The following is a 21949-nucleotide window of genomic DNA, read 5'->3' as shown; positions in this document are numbered from 1 at the left end:
AAAACATATTTTTCTTTTCTCTACTTAGGTGGAACAAAACAAACCATATGAAAAAGATACAAGAAATATCAAACATACAAACAAATGGAAAAAATCGATTCTAAAAAGTAACCACACAAATTTTCAAAAACTTTCAATTCAATTCTGAAAATTTTAAAAACTTTTAATTCAAAAATTGAAAAGTTTTAGTTCGAATTCAAAACATCTTATTATTATTTGAAACGAAGGCAGTAACTATTATTATCGTTCCCCGCTCGCAAAAAATAATTGTGAGTTGATCATCAAGGACAGGCAATTAGAGTAGAGGGTTTAGAGAGCATTGCAATGTCAAATGTTGCAAAAGCAGCAAACAGTCTGCATGTGCGCTGCGCTGGAATTACTATAGTATAGTATAGAACATAATAGTAAATAGCGTAAATTGTACCCACGGTACAACAACTTGACGGGTGGGAGCGATATAGTACAGGAACTTGAGAATTGAACATTCGAGTGCAACAACTTGACAAGTGGGTACGTTCTAGTATAAGAACTTAACAATTTAGTATTTTGATGCATCAACTTAGCTAAGCATATGCTAGGTGAGTTTTTTTTTCGCGATGTCGATATGCCATTACATAGCAATCCTACGGATATTACCTTATAATATTGAATTTAATCTTTAAGAATTATACTGCACATCCAATTACCTTCAAGAATTTTTGTTTTCTTCACCTTCCCAAATCTCAACCGAAATACAATAATTTCCACATCCAGTTTAATTGAATTTCAATTATTAGTTATTAGGATAAAAATATAAATATGCTTATATACAAACCCACGCTAGTATATTATCAAAATAAGCACTTAAAAATCAAATATGTGTAAAAATGTGCTCCAAATAATTAAGTTGTTGAATAACTTCTTAACTTATTGTATCATAATCATACATATCTTACAAGTTGTTACATTTATGCGATCACTTATGAAGTTCTTGTATTAAATTGCACTTATCTGCCAAGTTATTGCACTAGAACGCTCATTTCTCAAGTTCTTGCATCAAATTGCACCCACTTTCCAAGTTGATGAACTGTGGGCATAGTGCAAAAAACCGGACCGGCCATCGAACCGGTCAAACTTCTGGTTCACCGGTCTGACCGCTGGGTCGTCCGGTTCGACTGCAGAACAGAAGACTTCATATTACATGTGTATTCTCCTTAAAGCAACATCTGTAGGTGGTCTTGTTGGCTTAGTCGTCGAACCTGTAACGAGACAACCAGGGTTCGAGTCTCATCTTCCCACCCTTTTTTCATTTATGACTCCTTTTTTTTCATTTATGACTTGGGCCTAGTGGGCCTTTGTAGCCTGGTCCACGTGCTCGTCAGAACCGCTGGTTCAGAAGCGTCCGGTTCGCCGGTTTTCACCAAAAACCGCCCGGTTCATCCGGTTGTGACCGGTTCGATTGCATATCCGGTTCTTGCAGCAAACCGAACCGACTGAGGGGCTGGTTCCGGTTTTTCCCGGTTCAACCGCCGGGCCGGTCCGGTTTTTTTACTAGGACTGTGGGTGCAATTTACTCTAGTAAATAATACGGAGTACTGTTTAGGTGGGCCATAATGGGCCCCGCGTCTCCTTACTGGGCTGTGGCGTGGTAGGCCTGGGGCCAATTCTCCCAAAACGAAACGCAGTCGCGATCGGTAGCCATGGCGGTGAAGCGATCGCGCCGTCGTGGCGGTCCTCTCCTTCATCCGCTCCCTCTCCCCCTCTTTCTCTCCACTCCATCCCCTTCATTCTCTTCGGGGATGGCTTGCGCGCGCGCGCCGGGAAAAGAACCTGCCGAGCACTTTATCCCTTTAGTCTTAATTACGTATATTAGTTAATATACTTAACACTAATGATAGTAATTAAGAAAATATTTGGAAATTTTTTTGGGATATCTTTTTACTAACAGATTGAAATTTTTTGAAGTTAGATTTGAAAACTTTTGATTTAAGTTTTAAATTTTAAAGTTAAATTTTAAAAACTTTCAACTAAGATTTGAAAACTTTCAACTTTAGATTTAAAAACTTTCAACTCCGATTTGAAAACTTTCAACTCGAGAATCAAGATTCAAAAACTTTCAAGTCCAGATTTGAAAAAAATTAAAAACTTTCAATTTGAGATTTGAAAACTTTCAACTCGAGATTTGAAAACTTTCAACTCAGATTTGAAAAACTTTCAACTCGAGAATAGAGATTCAAAAACTTTCAAGTCCAGATTTGAAAAAAATTAAAAACTTTCAATTTGAGATTTGAAAACTTTCAAATCAAGATTTGAAAATTTTAAATCGAGATTCGAAAACTTTCAAATCCAGATTTGAAAATCTTCAACTCAAAATTTAAAAACTTTCAAACTCAAAACATGCTAAAAAATTAAAAAAAATCAGAAAAAAAAGTGAGGAAAAAAAAAGGAAAAAAACGAAAAAAAAAGAAAAAAAAAGCGTGCAGAAGGGCGCGCGCCGGCACTGGGCCTTCTGGGCCTAAAACGCGCCCCGCCGGCGCGCGCGCCAACTAGCTTTTCCGATTCTCTTTCATCCTCATCATGTGCGACTGCGAATCGGAGGAAGGGGACGCTCGGCGTCCATGGGGAATATCACTAAACTTGACCGTGCTCGTTCATTCCCCTGTCGCTTCTCGCAAGGTCGCATCTGCGCGCGTCAATGTCGGACAAGTGCGATATCCGATTCCAAGGCGCCTCAGGCGGTCCAGGACAAGTTGCCCAAGCCAGAGCTTCTTCTTCCCCACCGCCGCCACTGCTAGATCTTTTAGTTTACCCTGGTAACTCCCAGGCCTTTTGGTTTGTTTAATTTAATTACGTTAACTGTTTTTTTTCCCATGTGGCTTCCTAATGGTGAAATCAGATGAATTCAAATCACTGGGAACAGACAGACTACTTTCTTGTGACTTGAAAAACACTAGTCTATGTGCCTTGCAGCAGTACAATGCCTACCTTCACTGGTTTTACTACTTTCATAGAGGTCCCGCTCCTCTTGCATCCCTTGCTGATGCTGCCTCCACGGTAACCCCCGCTCTATTCTCTGCTTATCTCTATGAAATCACTACGAAGTTGCTGTGTTGGGTCACGAAACTCTATTCGGAATTTGTATTTCTTTTAATAAAGAAACTATGCTAAAAAAGTAAGTCATTGGATTTGCCCAATACAAATTAATTTAGTGATGACTCTAATACAAAATTCATACCAACTGTCAAGTGTTAACAAACATGATTTTAACTGTTGTTAACGTACTTTTATATATGGACACATGATGTAACCATGTGATCCATTCTGTGCCTCTTCGTGAATAAATAGGAACCAAATAATTATAATTAAACTGTCATGAGAAAAGCCCTATTCTGGGTACAGTCAAATCTTCCAATACGGAATAGTCGCTGTACAAAAACCTCCAATCCAAATGGGGCTTCACTATGAAACAATTCTTTGGGTATTTTTCACTTTTTTAAGCGTTTGAACCTATGCCCATCCCTGTTGCTTCATTCATTTGGCTGACTGCTGTGACAATTTTTTGTTTTGAAATATTGTTAATTTTCTTTTATAAATTTAGTCAAATCTAAAAAAATTACCTCATAAAAAAGTCAAAAGGACTTATATGATCAAACGACCTAAAGTAGTAGATAGCACAATTCTCAACTCAACCCAGTTGGCATTGGCACGAAATGATATCTATGGATGCGTCAAATTATTTTGATATTTGTGGAGCGATTTATTTCATATCCATCATGTTTGATTTCCTCCATCGAGCTAAGCATATATATACCGATGGAGAGGATACAGCAATTATCAGGTGATGTTATGACATGTACAGTACAGGTGCAGCTTAATTTACCATCAGAGAGTGGAGGTGAATGGGTTCACTCACTTGACAAGCCCTATGCTGAGGATGCCGAAGGAGGTGTGCGGCCAATCCTTGTCCTTGGCCTTGATCAGCATCGCCCTGCCCCATGACACCCAAGCCTCCCATGGCATCCTCTTGTCCCAGCTGCTCCCCCACTCCAGCAACAGCTTCACCCCTGCCTCTATCTGCTCCTCTGCCTCCTCATACATCTCCATGTTCAGAAGCACCTGAGCAAGAACCAGGTGAGGCTCTCCTACAAACGGGTTCCTGCCAATGCACCGTCGCAGGATCTCCTCCACCTTGCGCCAATCCGTCTCGTCCTCGCCGCCGCTGCAAACTGCATCCCAGTAGAGGTCCCGTGCCGCCTTCTGGTCGTCGGCGGTGAGCACCTGGGTGCAGCCATTGAACACCGGTGGGATCACCAGCTCAATGTCCTCGTCACGATCGTCTTCTTGGCCATTGTTGCTATGCTTTCGTTGAGCTATGTGTATCTCTTCCTCGCGAACGATGAGGCTGTAGAGCGCGCCCATGCGGGATATGGAGGCAGTCCAGAGGCCGGGCTTGCCGGTGCCTGGCCAGAGCGAAGTCCAGGTATTGCCACTGAACTCGAGGCGGCCATTGGTGTTGTCGAAGAGGCGATCCTGCCAGTCGAAGAGCTGGTCGCTGAAGTCCGCCATTGTCATGAGAAGGAAGGTTGCCGCGATGCGCCTCGACAGTGCCACATCCTCGCCAGTCCTTCCAATTCAAAGTACAGACAAAAATCAGGTGCAATCTGATCGAAGTATGTAGAACCAACTTCGAAATGCAACTAAGTTTGTTTGCTATCTATGCATGGGGTTGGTTTGCCTTTGCATTGTACTCATGCACTGTAGATTACAGTTACTTGTGGATGATATGATCTAAATTGTAAGTTACGTTATTATCGCAGCAGTAAACAAACTAGATACTCCCATGTTTACTGGATATCTCCCCAAATTTTATTGGCACTAGCTGCCAACATGAGCTTATGTTCTTTTGTATTGTCAGGTATAATAAACAACAGTCTGTAAAATTGTCAAGACATCTTTCTGCCAAATCCTCTGATCGTATAAAACATGTATGAGAAGATTAATTTTGTCATGAATTGTTAAGTGTTTTTTTCCTGGTAACCAAGATGAGAACGGCTAGACAACGGGATTCCGTTTCAACGGGATAAGTGCTGACGTCACCTGCTCCGCATCTAGCGCTTCGTCGCTCCCAACTACCATGTCTGAAACCAAAGTCGCACATGCCGCTCCACATCAAACATGCGCTATTCCGTGTTCCCACTAGTGCAAGTGCCCCAGCTTGACCGGTCTACATGCATGGGTCTCAACGACTAGGTCTCGAGAGAGCTGCTTAGTTGGGCACTTTGAGTTGTGATATATTAATTGAGTTTGGGCAGGCATGGCCAGATGTCTTGGCAGGGCAATATGCCTCCCGAGCCATGGAGCGAGGCTTGTGAAAAATAAAAAGATTTTTTTTGTCTTGATAATCTTTGATGATACACTATTATGTCTGGTACTGAGATTGACTAGTGCACGTTGGGCTCCCACGATGCCTGATTTATATATGGCTCGCAAGTACCATGTACCATATAAGATACATGTATGTATCATACGTGATACTCAGGTATCAAATTATCATACCTGATACCCGATACTAGGTATGGCACATACGAGTACCAGGTCAGATATATATAGATAACGGGTCTGATACTCAGGAACCGGATCTGGCACTAGTATCACTGTATGAAAATTGTTTACAGCGGATGCTCTCCAAGCAACAGCGTAGAAGATGATGACATCCGACATGCCTATGATTTTCACTCGAGCTGTTGTCGTGAGATTTAAAAACTTCTAAATTCTAAATTCTAAACGTCGAAGATGAAATTCACACGGTTTTCGGTTGATGCCATGGTAACCGTCTTGCTATGTATGTGTACACCAATTTTAATACACGAAAATCCACACATTTTCAACCAATCCGAATCTTCGGAAATGCATCTAGGCAATTTAAATTCAAATTTTGACCAAATCCTTACTAAATTACGTAGAAAATGCTTATTTTTGGAAGAGGGCAGCTACCGTACGAGATTCCGTTGCAACGTAGCAGCCACGGGATAAGATCTCCACTACCTTGTCTCCTTCCCTTTCCCTCCACAAACTCTCTCACACAGGAGAAGAAAACGAGAGGCGGAGATGAAGTTGGCCAGGAGGAAGGGGTCGTCGTCGTCTCCGGCGGCCGTGGATGACGACGGCACGGCGTCGGCGAGGTCGGGGCGGCATCGAGGGTGATCTCGCCGCACCTCCACGACGTCGTCCTCCGCCCGCTGCGGCGCCGCCTCCGCGCGCTGTGGCACTGCTTCTTCCACTGGCGCTCTCGTCGCTGCCGGCGCCGGGGCCTCTCCCCTCCTCCCTCGCGCTCCTTGCCAAGGTCGCCGTCGTCCTTGCCCGCTGCTCCCGCCGCCTCCTTGCCGGTGAGCGTAGGTGGCTCCTCCTCCGCCGCTACAGAAGCAGAAGAATCTGGCGATCTCGGTGTCTCGGTCACTGCAACGCCGGCGGCAACATGCTCTGGAACCTCTACCTCCTCTCCATCCTGATACCTGGTACCTTGGTATCAGTCGGTACCAGGTACCTTTGGTACCGACTGATACCTTTGGTACCTGGTACCAGGCTAGTACCTAGTATCTGGTACCGGGTACCCGTGATATCTAGTACCTGGTGGCCTGGAGGAGGAGAGAGAGGAGGAGGTAGCCGCGTGGTGGAGCAGGAGAAGGAGGTGGCGCGCGAATCCGGTGGTCGGCGAGGCGAAGCGTGGAGGAGGCAGCGGCGAATCCGGTGGTCGGCGAGGCGGGGCAGCCGATGAGAAGACCGACGAGAGCGGGGAGCCAGAGCGGCGCGGCAAGGGAGGCGAGCTTGAGGGCGACCCTTGCCGAGGCCGCGCCGTCGTCGTCCTCCTCGGCGGCCGGGGTCCTGAGCCAGCAGCGGCTTCCCCGGCGCCGGCAGCGGCCTCCGCGCCCCCGCTCCCGCTCTCCCTCTTGTTCACCTCACCCGTCGCCAAGCTCCTCGTCGTCGCCGCCTCCCCCGCGGCGGTGGCCGCCGGCTCCGACGAGCGGTGGGGCGACGGCGACGGGGACGACGGCGGCCACCGGCTCCGACGAGCGGTGGGGCGACAGCGACGGGGACGACAGTGGCCGCTGGCTCCGACGATTTGGGGGAGAAGAGTGAGGTAGGAGGAGGGGATCGATCCGGATTACTATCCCGTCTCCACGGGATGTCGTGGAATAGATTTTCTGAACCAAGATATATGCTGTGATGGACTCTGTCCGATTGATTCTTCACCACACGTTCTGAATCGAACGGTTCCCATAATGAACTCATCATCTAGGGTCGGAGAAAAATTAATTCTCGTAACCCCATCTGGTGCTGAGCAGTAGAAATTAAGAAGATTTATTTATTGTAACTAATTAACTAACTCACCTGATGTGTTTGACAGTGATTCCGTGGGGCGGGAGGAGGCGCTGGATCTTGAGCCGCCAGGCCTCGCCGTCGTGGTGGAACAGCCCGCGCCGCGCGTCCTGCAGTGACGCCTCGGAGGCGGCGAGGTCGGCGACGAGGTCCTGGTCGGCGTAGTGGAAGAGCAGGTCGTCGTGGATGAGCTGGTGGCGCGGGACGACGCAGAAGAGGTGGACGAGGCGCTCGGCGGCGGCGCCGACGATGGGGCGCACGTGGTCGCGGCCGACGTCGGGTTCGAAGATGGCGAGGTTGACGTAGGAGTTGGAGTAGGCGGAGTGGTAGAGGCCGCAGCGCGCGACGGCGTCGGGGGCGCCCCAGAGGCGGAGGATGCGGTGGACGTCGAGGAGGTGGGCGAGGAAGGTGCCGTGCTTGTGCCAGCACTCGCCGGCGCCGGCGGCGCGCAGCACGGCGGCCAGCTTGGGGAGCGCCGGGTCCACCTGCTCCTCCTCGCCGCGCAGGAAGGGGCGCGCCGCGTCCAGCGCGCCGGCGAGGTGCGAAGGCGAAGGCATAATTTGGCTAGGTGCGGCAGCGGCAGCGAGAGGAGTGAGAGTGATCGATCGCGTGAAGTGGCGGTTGGCAAGTTGTGCTTGTGCACGATGATCAACAGTTTGGTTTCGATTCCGGTGGACCGGATTAGTGTGTGTGGTTCACACCAAATCTGGTAGGAGCAGATCTTTTATTTCCTCATCTATTGGGCTGTGGGCCGCATCATCCCTTTCCTCTGGGCCGTAATAGTACCTTTTCTTGTTTGCTTGTGATTTTCATCTTCATTCTTCAGTACATTACATAATCCACGCTGACGTCTTCATTTCTTTGTTTGCTCCTTATTTCTAGTTCATCATCGCAACATGGGATTTGCCTGCCTCACAGGAACTTAATTTGAGGCGTAGCTACATAGGAGTATACAGTACAGTATTTGTTTTTTTCCTTATCATCTCGTCTTCTCATCATATATCAATCCTCTACATATTCTTATGGCTCAGAGGTAAGTAGAGTATTGCTTCTTTGAAAAAAAAAACAGTACATCAACGTCCTTGTTAACGTATTCGTTTTCATCTGTAAGCATCAGCATATCCATATTTAACTCTATCCAATTCAAACATGCACAACAGAATATATTTGGAATTGGACTGTACTACTACTACCAAGTACTCCCTCCGTTTCAAAATGTTTGACACCGTTGAATTTTTAGCACGTGTTTGACCATTCATCTTATTTAAAAAAAATTGTGAAATATGTAAAACTATATGTGTACATGAAAGTATATTTAACAATGAATCAAATGATATGAAAAGAATAAATAATTACTTAAATTTTTTGAATAAGACGAATGGTTAAACACGTGCTAAAAAGTCAACGGTGCCAAATATTTTAAAACGGAGGGAGTACTAAGAAATTGCAGAATGGGTCATGACTACATACATGGTCACATAAAAACAGTATTCAGTCGGCCTCAACATACATTTCTTTCTCAGAGTCTCCAACAACCTCCTCCAACCTTTCAGATAGGACTGAATTGGAGCAATCTGACACGTGTTGAAGCCTGATTAATTGGACGAGTAACAAACTAATCAGTAAATTGATATGACGTACTAGTACATTTTGCCTTGCTATCCTTTACTACTTGATTGGATGATGATTGCCAATCTTAGTTCCTCTAATCTCAAGTTACAAGTTGGTTAGCTTCTGTCAAGCTTCTCCTCTTGCAACCGATGGTTTCACAATTAAGGAAAGGAGCTGAGATTCTTAAATATCTGTGAAGTGTACTGACATCCACTCAAAAGGAAAATTCTTGGTCTATCATAGCATGACTTGAAGCGTCTCCAAACGGCTGGATTACCAGATCTTATCCAGATTAGGGATGAACTAAACCTTATCAGAATGACACTAGCTGTATTGTAGTGTGAGAATTAAATACTCCTGCACATTATCATTGTTGCACTGGTGACTTACAGCAACCGTTGCTACTCCAAAATCCAGTGGGCAGAGGTTATTATGCTATGCTACAAACTACAATCCGAGGTGTGTGTTTGCCTTCTCCAGAAAGCCATGATTCTCACTTGAGTTTTCTTTTTTCGCCGGGCCAGAGAATAGCCGGCCAATGTATATTAAGAGTAAGAAAAGAAATGTACAAGGTAGCGCGATGAGTCAATGCACCACCATTACAGACATAAAAAGAAAGCTAAAATCTCACAGAATGAGTTGCTACAGAGTGACACATGGGGCTAACAAGACCTGCAGCTATCCAAGTCTCCCATTCATCCCCCATGGCGGAACAAAGATGGAGAATCGTTGCCTCGATCCCTTCGAACACCCTTGCGTTTCGCTCTTTCCAAATCAACCAGGTTACAAGGATCACCCCCGCATCGAACGTTTTGCGGTCAACCTTAGCAACAGATTTCCGGGCTGCAAGCCACCAATCAGCAAAATCAGCCGACGGCGAGGAGCACGAAAGGCCCAGACGTGTGCGCACCCGACCCCAAACCTGTTTTCAGTTTCACTGAAGAGTACAGCACGTAGTATTGTGTTTTGCAAGGAAGGAACAAGCCTTTAATTTTTGCAAAATTACATTGACCCGGTAGGAGTGGGCGTAAATTCTTATTTGTAAAACGAAAATGGTGTGAAGAGTGGGACCCACAGGTCAGCCTCATCTGCTTTCCCTCCCCTTGCTCTCTTCTTTAAAACCGGGAAAGCCCTTTCACGTTTCGGCGCCATTTCGCCTTCTTCTTCACCTGGGTTTCGCCCCCATAAGGCCGGTAAGCGACTCCTCCAACTCCATATCTAGCGGCCAATGGATTTGAACTTGTCGTGCTTGATTCCCTTCTCTTCTTTAATTTCGCTCGTCCAATCCCACTCGATCGGTTTTCTTCACTGATTCTTTAATTACTCCGAATCGTCTCCTGCCCAGTTTTTATGCGGTTCCTTCAAATATTCCTGAATATCTCCGAGGGCAGACGCAAAAATCGATTTCTTTGTGACCAATAATAGAAGCTGATTGGTTCTGGATACAGTCAAACTGTCCGTTCTAACTGAAGGTTGACTTTGCAATCAGGTGCTAACAGTTTCTTTTTATTGTTATTATTACTGAGAAATGGAAAAGTGTGAGAAAAAATAATAAAATTTTCATGAATGATTCATGCAAGGGGAGAAAAAGTGCGAATTCTAGTTGCAAGATCGATCGTTGACGTGTCGTGGTAGGGCATGTGAGCTTGCAGCCAGTACTTTGGTTGTTTGATGTCGATGTGATGCTCGTGACTCACTTAATTGCTTCCCTCTCTTGGTTGGCACTTAATAATTCACTAAATCACCACAGTTTAATTAGCTAGCATATTCAGTTTCTTTCTTTCTTCTACCTCCCCCCCATTTCGCTTTGCACCATTCATCGATCTGCTCTCTGCAAGACGTGGCACCTTCCTCCTTGTGTTCTCTGACTTGGTAATTTCCATCTTTAAATTGGTCTTTTGTCTTTGAGATTATCATTTGTAACTGATTAACCTATGCATTCGTTTGCATCCTAGAACTAGCTAGCTTCTCAATTCTTGCCAGATTGTTATTGCTTGCTAGTGCTTACAATTCAATCAATCGCTGCCTGCCATTTTTTTAGTTTTTATTGAAAGCAACACTACCTTTCTTTTGCTACCTTATTATAAATGCTTGTATGTATGTTTGTTTGTTTGTTTGTACACGTCTTACCTTTCTTCAGTTTGTTACCACTTCTGATTATTATTCATGTCCTTGCATGTAGTTCAGCTATAGGTTGTGTTCATTCTAACTGAATTCACGGACAGATCAAGCTGCAAACTTGCAGGAGATGGGATGCTTCAATTCCAAGCCAAACGACACCGGTGCGATCAGAAGAAGACCCGGGAGCATAGGCGAGGTGGCTGTGTTCGTGCCTGGATTGAGAGTACCCGAGAGCTCGGATGAGCTGCCCCTTCAGCCGCTAGGTGATGGCCTCCCAAGGAGGCTCACCGAACGCCTGGCCGCGTTGAGGAATCGGATAATTGTCATGGCTGCTCATGAGGCACTGTACATGACCAAGCCCACCTGGAGGATCACCATCACTCAGCATGGTTCATCCTTTTATGGCTCATCATCTGATGACAAGAAGAATAATGTCAGAGGTGATGAACTAACTGTCTGAATTTGGTGCTTGCAGGGGGGTCTAAGTCAGCTGATCTTCTGCAAGCTTTGGAGGATTACTTGCCCACTCTTCTTGGCCTAGTAAAAGATGGTAAAACTCCTCATGTATGCTTTTCTTCCTTCTCTTTGCTCTTTGATGAAATCCAGGAAATTTAACTGTCAGTACTCCTGGTTCTTCAATTCTTTTGCAGGGAGCGAGTTGGAAGATAAGGTACAGTTTGCATGGATGAACCAAGAGGATGACGCAGAGGTCTACATGCTGTTATGCGTACTGTTTGATTTTCTGTGGCAAGTAAGAGTGATACGACTGTGATTAATCGTCTACTTATTTGTGTTGTGTAGGATACGTCAATGCCCAGTGCTTGGTATGAGGTGCTATCAGTTCTACACTTGATGGCTCTGCTGCGTTTGTCCCAAGCAAATTCCCTTCTTGTTCCAAAGACATCCATTGAGGGATACCATGCTAAGGTATCTGAAGGTCTGTACCATGATCACCATTGATTCCTCGCTGATGCAGAATTAGTACTTGTTACTTCTGAATTTTGAAGTAGTACTTGTTACTTCTGAATTTTCGATGATGTTCCTTACTTCTCAGCTGTTGTCCGTTGCAGCATTTTGACTGTTCTGTGTTTCCCTTTTTTACTTTTCAGAAAACAAACGAGCTTCAGTGGAGATATTTCTCAAGGCAGCCGGATACTTGGAGTGTGCAATCCAGCATGTTCTACCTAAGATATCGCCGGAGAAAAGGTGGTGTGTTTGATGAACAATGTTGCGTTCTGTAGTTAGTGCAGGTCGGACAGGAGTTATTGTTGCTGACTGCCATTTCGTGTAGGAAAGGTCTTCCTGTGGACTTAGCTGAAGGAATCCTGAAAGCTATCTGCATGCAAGCCCTGGGTCAAGTAAAGCGTTTCTCCATCTGCTTCCTTTTATTTTATTTTTTTGGGTGAATCTTTCTTTCAAATCAAATAGCTAGAAATCACATGACTCATGTAAATAGCAGTTGAAATGTCCATTTCTAAGACCAATCGTCATAATTTTACTAGTATAAGTCAAATGCCATGGCTTTGCGTACATGCTATAGTTTTGTGGCTTTTACTTATGTCTGAAGAACATCATCCTGACAAAATGTCCATGTCACGCGGCTTGGTGTACTGTCAGGCAATTGATGTTCAGCTTGGATTGGCAATTGACAGTCCAAAGGCTACCTTGGCAGTGAAGAGGAGGCTGGCATGTGAGATGGTCAAGTGCTGGCAGCAGGTAGTACTTGTTTTCCATATCAGTGCTATATCTGAAGTAGTCTGTTCTTAAGTAATGCTGTTATTGACTAAGTAGTAACTGACAAAGGCACGTGTAACACTTGGAAGCAGCTTCAATTGTTATTTGCCTCATCTTTGGTTAATCTTGAATTGATACTCCTGGATATTCATCATTATGGCCTCACTGTGAGGCACTGAGGCTATAGGGATTATTGCTACTAATGATGTTCAACCTCTGCTGAGATCTTAGTCTGGGTTTTACCTGTTCCTCAACTGAACTCTGAACATTGTCTGAACGTAGCTTTGCAGTCAGTAAGCAAATGTTTGAGTTCAGAAACTACTCCTAGCAGCCTATGAGGAGTCACAAATCAAACGATAAATGCTCCTGCAGTTTAGTTTGATAAATAGAGAATCAATATTCTTTTCTGTATAATCTCTTTCATTTGATCTGTTCAATCTTTCTTGTGTACTATTTCATTTTCAGGCACATGAAAGCATTTCGGACCTACCTCTGCTTGATGGCTGGGCAGAAAAGCACAGGCTCTTTGTTACATGGAAACACATCGAAGCAAAAGTATGTAAAACTTCTTTCATATTCTGAAACATTAATACTACAACGAATGATGCTGTAAGCACAAACAAATTAATGGCTGTCCTATACAAATTAACAAGAAGTACATTAACACATAGTGTAGTTGTGTAAAGATAATTTAGTCATGTTGCAAAAAGGACGGTTTTGTTGTGAGTGTGTTAATTTCATACTCCATTTACACTATGATAAAATCTATCTATAACTGAAGAGAAACATATGTGGATCCTCCTGCTACAAACAGGCTGCGGCATACTACTACCATGGACTAATCCTTGATGAAGGAAACAGTGAGAAATCTCATAGGACGGCGGTGGCAGCGCTGCAATCAGCGGAGGAGTTGCTCAAAGAGAGCAAAGCTGCATGTGAAGCCTTCCATGCGGCATCTCCTGTTTCAAGGCGTGCATTCCATTCTTTTCAGATGTAGTGTTATCTGCAGTGAGCTAGCTTAAGAATCTCTAAGATTTCTGAATTTTGGTACCTGCATGCATGTGAATAATAATGCAGAAGCCCGCCGCTGTGGGGATCGATGAGGTATCTTCAGGAGAAGATACACAAGGAGTCGTCGTGCAAAGTTCGGATCAACAAGGACCTCTACAACAAGGACAACATCATCATCCATGACCATGCTGACAGCGCGCCGCCGCTGCCGGACTTCGCCGTGGCTCTCAAACCCGACGAGTATCGCCTTCCTCCCCCACTCACTGACACCAATTAAGGATCGAGTCGACAAGGGAGAAATTATTAAGGTCCAAGGCATCATGCAGATGCAGAGGAGGAAGAATCAATCAAATAAAATCTATTATGTATATTCATTCATATTGTGCCATGTATGTATGCATGGGTGTCACACCGCACCACATGTTGCAAGAAAAATGAAAGAGAAGCTAGTTACTACTACCTCCATACATATATGTATGACATTGACTAGTATAAATTTGAACTAGCCAACATCATATAAAAAAACCTGGAGGGAGTACTAGCTAGCTAGCTAGGAAAAAAAATTAAAATTTTTATAAAAGAAATCTCAAATAATGTGTATCTTGTGTAGCTGCTCTGGCCGAATCTCGTAGTTATTAGAATTACTAGTCTAGAAATGTCATACTTATTATTATATCATGGAAAAAACAAATACTCCACTCGAACACAGGTCCAGATATCCGGTGTTGTGGTTGAGGGATATGAATCAGATTCGGCCACTAGTTAAGGGAGACAAAGTGAACTTTTATTCGGGCAGGCCGGACTTGCATTGATGTGATGGGCCAGCGGCCCATACTGAAAGTGAAGGAGCCGCCACGTCTGACTTTTCTTTCTTCTCTCTCTCTCTCTCTCTGCGTCCGTCCCTCCCTCGCTTGACTTCTCTCTCCGCGTCACTTCTCTTCCACCTCTTGTAGTAGCTGCTTCTCCTCCCGATCGAGCAGAGGCAGTAGTAGCTTAGCTAGCAGATATATACTGTAGCGATGGAGTAATATGATCGTCGATCGAGCCGATCCGCGCGATGCAGATTCGCCACGCCCTCGTCCACCTCATTACCCTGGGTAACAATCGATCCTTTTTTTCTTTTCTTTTTTGCATAATATTACGCCTTTTTGCGCTTCGATTAAATTGCTAGTGCCTGTAGACCTTGTCCCTTCATATGCCTGACTGACTGACTCCAAACAGGCGTGAATTCAATGGATAAAGACAGTGAATTTTGATTAGAATTAGTGTGTTTGTATATGCTGCTCGTTCTCCCTCCCCGTTTAGTTAATCTGTTTGTTGTTTGGCACTGACAGGGATGGTTATCAGCTCGGCATTGATGATATGGAAGGGATTGATTATCATGACAGGGAGTGAGTCGCCACTAGTTGTGGTTCTATCTGAAAGCATGGAGCTTGGATTTGAAAGGGTCTGTTTATTTTCCTTCCTCCATCCCATGGCATGAATTCACTACTAATCACTCTACCATTTTCTTCAAACTGTTGTCATCTATATGTCCTAGCTTGTGATTCACCTGATCAATGTTAGTGTGTTTGCTTGCCTGGCAGGGGGATATCCTGTTTTTGCAAATGAGCAAACACCCTATACGAACAGGAGATATAGTTGTTTTCAATGATGTAAGTCCCTACTGAATTGTCACTGGTTTATCGATCACCATAAAAATATTTTCTGAATCATCAACAAAGCAGCCCTTTCTCCAACCTTGTTTTAATGATGCTAATACACGTGCATCATTTGCAAGGCACTAATTAACTTATTGCGATTTGCCTCTTTGATTTGTAGGGCCGTGAAATTCCAATCGTCCATCGCGTTATTGAGGTCGTTAAGCTTTGTAATATCCACACCAATCAGTCTCCCCTTACATTTGATCTCAGGTATTATGTCTGAAAATTTTCCTTGTTAATTATATTATATCTCCTTGTAGGTTCACGAACGACGGGATAATGCACAAGTTGATTTCCTCACAAAAGGTATACTTACACTTATTACTATTTTCTATCAGTGGTTTTGACCTCCTAATTTTGTTCCTTGCATATTAATTAAGTAATCTGAATCATATATATCTGTTGGCTCAAGTGATGAGCATGAATTAATTTGTACTGTGAATAGCGCTGCGTTATACTGATCGATGAACTGTCTCATTATCAGGTGACAACAATCCTATGGACGACCGAATTCTTTACACACATGGGCAGCTTTGGCTTCAGCAACATCACATCATGGGACGGGCCATAGGGTAAAAATACTTTCACCTTGGCTTAATTGTCTACTGGAGTAGTACTTGTGAATTTGTGTTTTGGTGATGGGCTGATTAATATACTGTTCTTCTGTAATGTTAACAGGTATCTACCCAAAGCTGGGTGGGTGACATTGGTGATGACTGAGAAACCAGTTATTAAGGTATGCACATTTACCCTTATTATATTACTGGTCTATATAGCTATAAGCATATACTAGTGTTGCAAGAGTCCTACTGTGAGCTTTGCATCGGTGCAAAGAAGTTAATTAGTTCGTGTTTTGTCTGAAATGTGTTGTTTACCTGCTGATCGATGCGCTGGGGCTGCTGCTCATCACATCAAGCTAGTACAACAAATTGGTCGGAACATGTTTCTAACACTCAGGGAATTGGAGGAAAGCATTGGTTTTTGGAAGGCTAAAAAAACCAGCAGCATACTTGTGTTTAGAGGAGTATTAATTAGCTACTCCTACAGTATTGTAATGTCGAGGGATTTTGCATATTCTTCCGCCCGGACGGTTGGGTTCAGAATGCTATCCAAAACTTGTTTAACAATGCGGGATGCATACGGAACCTCACTTAGCTTTTACAACTTTCTCGTTTATCATAAATTCGCTTACCAAACTATTAAATATTCTGTAAATATTTTTATATTAAAAAAATTTAAAATAAACTTATTTTTCAAGTTTATAGCTAGTACACTAATCATGTTTTTTTTTTCATTTTGTGTACGGCAAAAAGCAAAGCTTCCGAGCATAGACTAAGGCCTTGTTTGTTTCAATTTAACATTACTGTAATCCAGATTATTGTAATCTTTAACGACTTGGGAAAAAAAATTCAACAACAACTTTGAAATAAAATTTCCCTTGCAATCTGGACCGTTCAGTCTGTGGATCAGACGGCAAGGCAGATACACTCGTCGTCATCGGCTGCTACTAGTAGTAGCACCTTGAGTAAGAGGTGATTCCCGCTGATGGCGCCGCCTCCCGCCGGCGTGGAGGCCGTCTGCGCCGCCGTCATCAAATCCACGCTAACCCAACCCCACAACCACCACCACCTGCTCGCGGCCTCGCCCTCCCTCCTCGCCGCCGTCCTCCACCGCCTCTCCCCGCTCCCCTCCACCGCGCTCGCCTTCTTCCGCTCCCTGCCTCCGCCCCACCCGCTCGACGCCTCCCTCGCCCTCCTCCGCCTCCTCGCCCCCCACCCGCGCCACCACCCCACCGCCCGCTCCCTCCTCCGCGACCTCTCCCTCCGCCACCCGCTCTCCTCCCCGCTCCTCCTCCCTTCCCTCCTCGCCGACCCCCACCTCCCCAGCTGGCTCCTCCTCCTCCTCTCCCAGTCCGCCCGCCCGCACGACGCCCTCCGCGTCTTCGACCACATGCGCGCGCGCGAGGTCGTCCCCGACGCGCATGCCTCCTCCGCGCTCCTCACCGCGCTCGCGAAGTCCCGGATGACGGCCACCGCGCGCAAGGTGTTCGACCAAATGACGCGGGCCGGGGTTGCCATGAACACCCACGTGTACAACGCCATGCTGCACGTCTGCTTGAAGGCCGGGGACGCCGCGCTCGCTGAGTCTCTGATGACGCGGATGGACGCCGCCGGTGTGCCGCTCGATAGGTTCTCCTTCAACACCGTCATCGCGCTCTACTGCAGGAAGGGCATGCAGTACGAGGCCATGTGCGTACGGGAGCGGATGGAGAATCAGGGTGTCAAGGCTGACGTCGTCACATGGAACTCATTGATCCATGGCTTGTGTAAGGAGCGCAGGGTGAAGGAGGCGAGTCAGCTGCTGAGAGAGATGGCGATGGCAGGGGTGGCACCGGACCATGTCACATACACCACGCTTGTTGATGGGTACTGTCGAGCAGGCGACTTGGAGGAGGCGGTCAAGCTGCGAGGGGAGATGGAGGCAATGGGGATGCTACCAGGTGTCGCGACATACAATGCGATTCTCAGGAAGCTCTGTGAAGATGGCAAGATGAAGGAGGTCAATGTGTTACTTAATGAGATGGATGAGAGGAAGGTGCAGGCTGATCATGTAACGTGCAACACGCTGATCAACGCATACTGCAAGAGAGGGGACATGACCTCAGCGCTCAAGGTGAAAAGAAGGATGATGGAGTCAGGGCTACAGTTGGATCAGTTCACTTACAAGGCTCTCGTCCATGGTTTCTGTAAGGCCAAGGAGCTGGATGAAGCCAAGGAAGCCTTGTTTGAGATGATGGGTGCAGGTACTACAAATCTAACTAAAATTTATGGCTCTGATTGGTAGCGATAGTACATCATCAAGACTTAATAATGCATATTGAGAGATCCTTTTTGTTATAATAGAAAAGCATGCAGCATCTTTGACTCTGTTTTATCAGTTATCAATCCATATCAGTATTTTCTAATGATGTTTGGTATATCTTGTGTTTTTTCCCCTTGTACGCAGGATTTTCACCCAATTATAGTGTGTTGTCATGGATTGTCGATGGTTTATGCAACAAGAATAATGCAGTTGCAGTTCTAGCCATTCCTGATGAACTTATGAAAAGAGGATTTCCACCAGATAAAGCAGTATATAGGTCTCTGATCCGAAGGCTATGCAAGAAAGGGTTTATTGATCTTGCTGGGAATGTGTTCAATGAAATGCAAGGCAAAGGTCTAGAAGCTGACTGTCTTGTGTATGCTACACTTGCGTGTGCATATCTGACTGCTGGGAAGCCAGTTGCTGCTTTGGATATCTTGAATGAGATGGCGAAGAAGCAGTTGTACATAACACCCCAGATTTACAACTGTATGTGTACCTCTTATGCTGATGAGAAGGGATCGCTTAATATGCTCTGGGTTCATGCCATTGAGAGAGGCCTAATCACAAAGAGCGTATACAAAGTGATGCACCAAGCAAGAATGAAATCTTCAAATCCTGCAGTCTAGAATGCGAGGAGGGGAATGCTCATATTTCAGGGATGAACTTTTCAGAGACTGTGAATTGAGAGTGGGCTATAGAAATAGTCTTGCACTTTGGTCTTTTGATGTCGATGATGCTCGTGAGTCACTTAATTGGTTCCCTCTGTTGGCTGGCACTTAATTTACTAAATCATAGCAATTAGTTAGCACAAGCAGTTTCTTTCTTGTACCTTCCACATGTCCCTTTGCATCATTGATTTCTGCTGTCTGCAAGAGGTGGCACCTTGTGTTCTCTGGCTTGGTAAATTCCCATCTCTATTCCCTTTCATCCTGCCCGGAACAGAGTGGAGGCGTGATGTTTGTGATATGTAGGTAGGGCAGATTGCTAGTGCTTACATTTCAATGGCCTGCCTGCCATTTCTTTTAGTTTTATTGGAAGGAACTCTATCTTTCTTTATCACCTTAATTATCAATGCTTGCATTGCATGTACGCCTGTATACATATTAGTTCAGTTTTCTATGTCTGATTGATTCTTCAGCCCACCAATCATTCAGGTTTTTGTCCAATGCTATTCTGCTTTAAATTGATGTTTCTTTTTCTGAATTCACAGACAAATCAAGCTGCAAATTTGCAGGTGATGGGGTGCTTCAATTCCAAACCAAACAATGCCGGTGCGATCAGAAGAAGACATGGGAGGGTAGAAGTGGATGTTTGCGCCTGGATTATGAGTTCCTGAGGCTCAGAGGAGCTGCGTCGAGGACTTGGATAATTTTCATGGCTACTCGCTACTCATGAGCACTACTCCTGACTAGGCCCAGGAGGCGCACGATCACTCTTCATGGTTCATTCATGGCACATCTGCTAAATTGATTATCAAGAAGAATAATGGCAGAGGTGATGAACTAACTGTCTGAATTCAGTGTTTTTTTTTTCGCCGGGAAGGCTGAAGGAGACCATCCGAGTATATTAAGAAGGAGTAAAAGTTACAAGAAAAACACCACAACTGAATTCAGTGCTTGCTGGACTGCTGATCTTCTGCAGGCTTTGGAGGATTATTTGCCTCTGCTCTTCTCAGCCTAGTCAAAGATGATAACCTGATTTCCCCTTCTTTTTAATTGGTCTGAATGAAATCCAGGAGATTTGTGTCAGTCGAGGTTGAATTCTTTTACAGGGAGCGAGTTGGAAGATAGTACAATTTTGCATTTATGAACGAAGAGGATGATGCAGAGGTCCGCGTGCACCTATATTGTTGCATGTGGTGTAGGACAATAGGAGTGATACTGTACTGTGTTTGATCATCTATTTGTCTTGTGTACCGTCAATGCCCAGTGCTTAGAATGAGATGCTACCTGTTGTCTTGGACACGTGACGGCTATGCTGCATTCGTCCGAAGCAATTTTTGTGCGTCTTCCTAAGACATGTATTGAGGGATACCATGCTAATATAAGGTATCTGAGGGTCTGGAGCAATATGTAAGCATATGAGATACAGATAATTAGACTCTGAAACTTTGTGTTTGTATTCCATGATAAGTTTGCTGCTGTGATATCAACTGCCCTCTAAATTGGAACTGTTAGTTTGCCGGAATAAGTTCACCGGAGGTCCCTCAATTTAACAGCGAGATTTTTTGAGGTCCCTTAACCACAAAACCAGAAATGTGTACCCCTAAACTCATTCAAACTGTTCACCGGAGGTCTCTCGGCAGTATTTTTGCCCGGTTTTACTGACGTGGCATCCTAGTCAGCAAAAAAAATTTAAAAACACATGGGGCCCACATGTCAGCTTCACATCTTTTTTTCTCCTCTTTTCTTCTCCTTCTCTCCTCTTCTCTTTTCTTTTCTCTCTCTTCTCTTCTCCTTCAGGCTGCGGGCGGAGCAGCCGCGCGCCGTGGCCGCCGCCGTCGTCGGCTCTCCACCGTCGTCGTCGCCGTGGGCGAGGCTATGCGGCGCGGCCGTCCGGTGGCGGAGCGGAGGCAGCGGAGCGCGGCGGCGGAGCGGAGGCAGCAGGCGGAGTGGCGAGCACGGATGCAGGCGGCGCAGCGGAGGGCGAGCGCGGCAACAGAGCAGCGGAAGGCGCGAGCGCGGCGGTGGGCCGAGCAGTGGAGCGCAAGCAGGCCGCGGACAGAGTAGCGGAGCGCGAGCGCGGCGGTGGAGCGGCGGCGAGCGAGCGCGGTGGCCAGCGAGTTTAGGAGGGAGGGGGAGGCAGCCGACAACCAAGAAACAATCGCTTCCTCTGCCTCTTCCCCTTCTCCCGCCGGTGGTGCCTCTCCTAGCATCGTCGGCCACCCGCGGGGGCACGGCGGTGGTGGCGGCCGAGCACGGGGAAGCTCCTCGTCCCATCCACTGTCTTCCGCTTCGCTAGCTCGCCCTCCGCTGCTTTGCCCACCGCTGCGCTCGCCCGCCGCCGCTCCTCCGCCGCGCTCGCCTTCCGCTGCACCCCCCGCATCCGCGCTCCTCCACTGCACGTAATGGCATATATACATGTGAGTGTGCTCAGCCATATACACATGCTTGGTTAATATATACGTCTGCATGTTATCGGGCGGCAAACCAACAAGAAGCTAGCTAGGCTATAGCTGGTCGTCTCCATGCATGCATATATATGCTCGTACGAAGACGCATGTACATGCGGCCATCTGTACCCGGTGTATATGCGTATGAGCTACGACGTCAAGTGCTACCGCGACGTCGGCGAAGACGACGAGGGTCACCGCGCCCGCGCCGACCACCGTCCACGACGCCGATGGCACGCCGAGCGTGGACACGCTCCTGCTGCAGCTGCGCGAGCTGGGCGTCCGGGAGGGCCATGGGATCAGGCCGGCGACGCTGCCGCCGCCACCACTGTCGCGGCGTCAGCTGGCACTTCGAGCCACCTATGCACGGCCACTGCGACGCCTGGCCGATGCCGCCGAACGGCCGCGCCGTGTAGCCTCGCCCATGGCGACGACG

The 21949-nt window shown here is 46.1% G+C and overlaps 4 protein-coding genes across 16 annotated transcripts; 3 read left to right on the top strand and 1 right to left on the bottom strand.

The window, feature by feature from the left end:
- Window positions 1-3712: 3712 nt before the first annotated feature.
- On the bottom strand, window positions 3713-7975 carry LOC107276217 (uncharacterized). The gene is made up of 2 exons (XM_015769852.3): window positions 7369-7975; window positions 3713-4603 (listed from the first exon to the last, which is right to left on the bottom strand). Exons 1-2 carry the CDS (start codon window positions 7911-7913, stop codon window positions 3889-3891), a joined length of 1260 nt encoding a protein of 419 aa, XP_015625338.1. The 5' UTR covers window positions 7914-7975; the 3' UTR covers window positions 3713-3888.
- A 2086-nt stretch (window positions 7976-10061) lies between these two features.
- LOC4331227 (uncharacterized) lies at window positions 10062-14433 on the top strand. Of its 7 annotated transcripts, none has more exons than XM_015769855.3 (11): window positions 10062-10160; window positions 11213-11477; window positions 11564-11638; window positions 11739-11797; window positions 11890-12025; window positions 12198-12294; window positions 12380-12446; window positions 12706-12804; window positions 13288-13377; window positions 13637-13791; window positions 13900-14433. In XM_015769855.3, exons 2-11 carry the CDS (start codon window positions 11216-11218, stop codon window positions 14108-14110), a joined length of 1251 nt encoding a protein of 416 aa, XP_015625341.1. In that variant the 5' UTR covers window positions 10062-10160; window positions 11213-11215; the 3' UTR covers window positions 14111-14433. The 7 variants fall into 7 exon arrangements, with proteins under 7 accessions (XP_015625341.1, XP_015625342.1, XP_066163264.1 ...); XM_015769856.3 differs by having other exon boundaries at window positions 10126-10160; window positions 11193-11477; XM_066307167.1 differs by lacking the exon at window positions 10062-10160 and adding an exon at window positions 10313-10839 and having other exon boundaries at window positions 11890-12015; window positions 12385-12446.
- Window positions 14434-14759: 326 nt separating this feature from the next.
- LOC4331226 (uncharacterized) lies at window positions 14760-17262 on the top strand. 4 transcript variants are annotated; one of them, XM_015769860.3, is made up of 8 exons: window positions 14760-14930; window positions 15168-15280; window positions 15420-15488; window positions 15655-15690; window positions 15797-15842; window positions 16021-16108; window positions 16215-16272; window positions 16995-17262. In XM_015769860.3, the coding sequence occupies exons 1-8, from the start codon at window positions 14891-14893 to the stop codon at window positions 17070-17072; spliced, it is 528 nt and encodes a 175-aa protein (XP_015625346.1). In that variant the 5' UTR covers window positions 14760-14890; the 3' UTR covers window positions 17073-17262. The 4 variants fall into 4 exon arrangements, with proteins under 4 accessions (XP_015625346.1, XP_015625344.1, XP_066163266.1 ...); XM_015769858.3 differs by having other exon boundaries at window positions 16453-17018; XM_066307169.1 differs by lacking the exon at window positions 16995-17262 and adding an exon at window positions 16382-16663 and having other exon boundaries at window positions 16215-16263.
- On the top strand, window positions 17049-20547 carry LOC107277343 (pentatricopeptide repeat-containing protein At5g38730). 4 transcript variants are annotated; one of them, XR_010739104.1, is made up of 3 exons: window positions 17049-18339; window positions 18543-19140; window positions 19636-20547. XR_010739104.1 is itself a non-coding variant. In XM_015769851.3 (2 exons), the coding sequence occupies exons 1-2, from the start codon at window positions 17082-17084 to the stop codon at window positions 19025-19027; spliced, it is 1743 nt and encodes a 580-aa protein (XP_015625337.1). In that variant the 5' UTR covers window positions 17049-17081; the 3' UTR covers window positions 19028-20547. The 4 variants fall into 4 exon arrangements, 1 of the variants encoding a protein (XP_015625337.1); XR_010739102.1 differs by having other exon boundaries at window positions 19612-20547; XR_010739103.1 differs by having other exon boundaries at window positions 18543-19372; window positions 19612-20547.
- Window positions 20548-21949: the final 1402 nt, after the last annotated feature.

This window comes from Oryza sativa, chromosome 2 (genome assembly GCF_034140825.1).
Source record: "Oryza sativa Japonica Group chromosome 2, ASM3414082v1".
Lineage (NCBI taxonomy): Eukaryota > Viridiplantae > Streptophyta > Magnoliopsida > Poales > Poaceae > Oryza > Oryza sativa.
The sequence above is the reverse complement of the archived record's forward strand: the minus strand, read 5'-3'. Positions and strand labels throughout refer to the sequence as shown.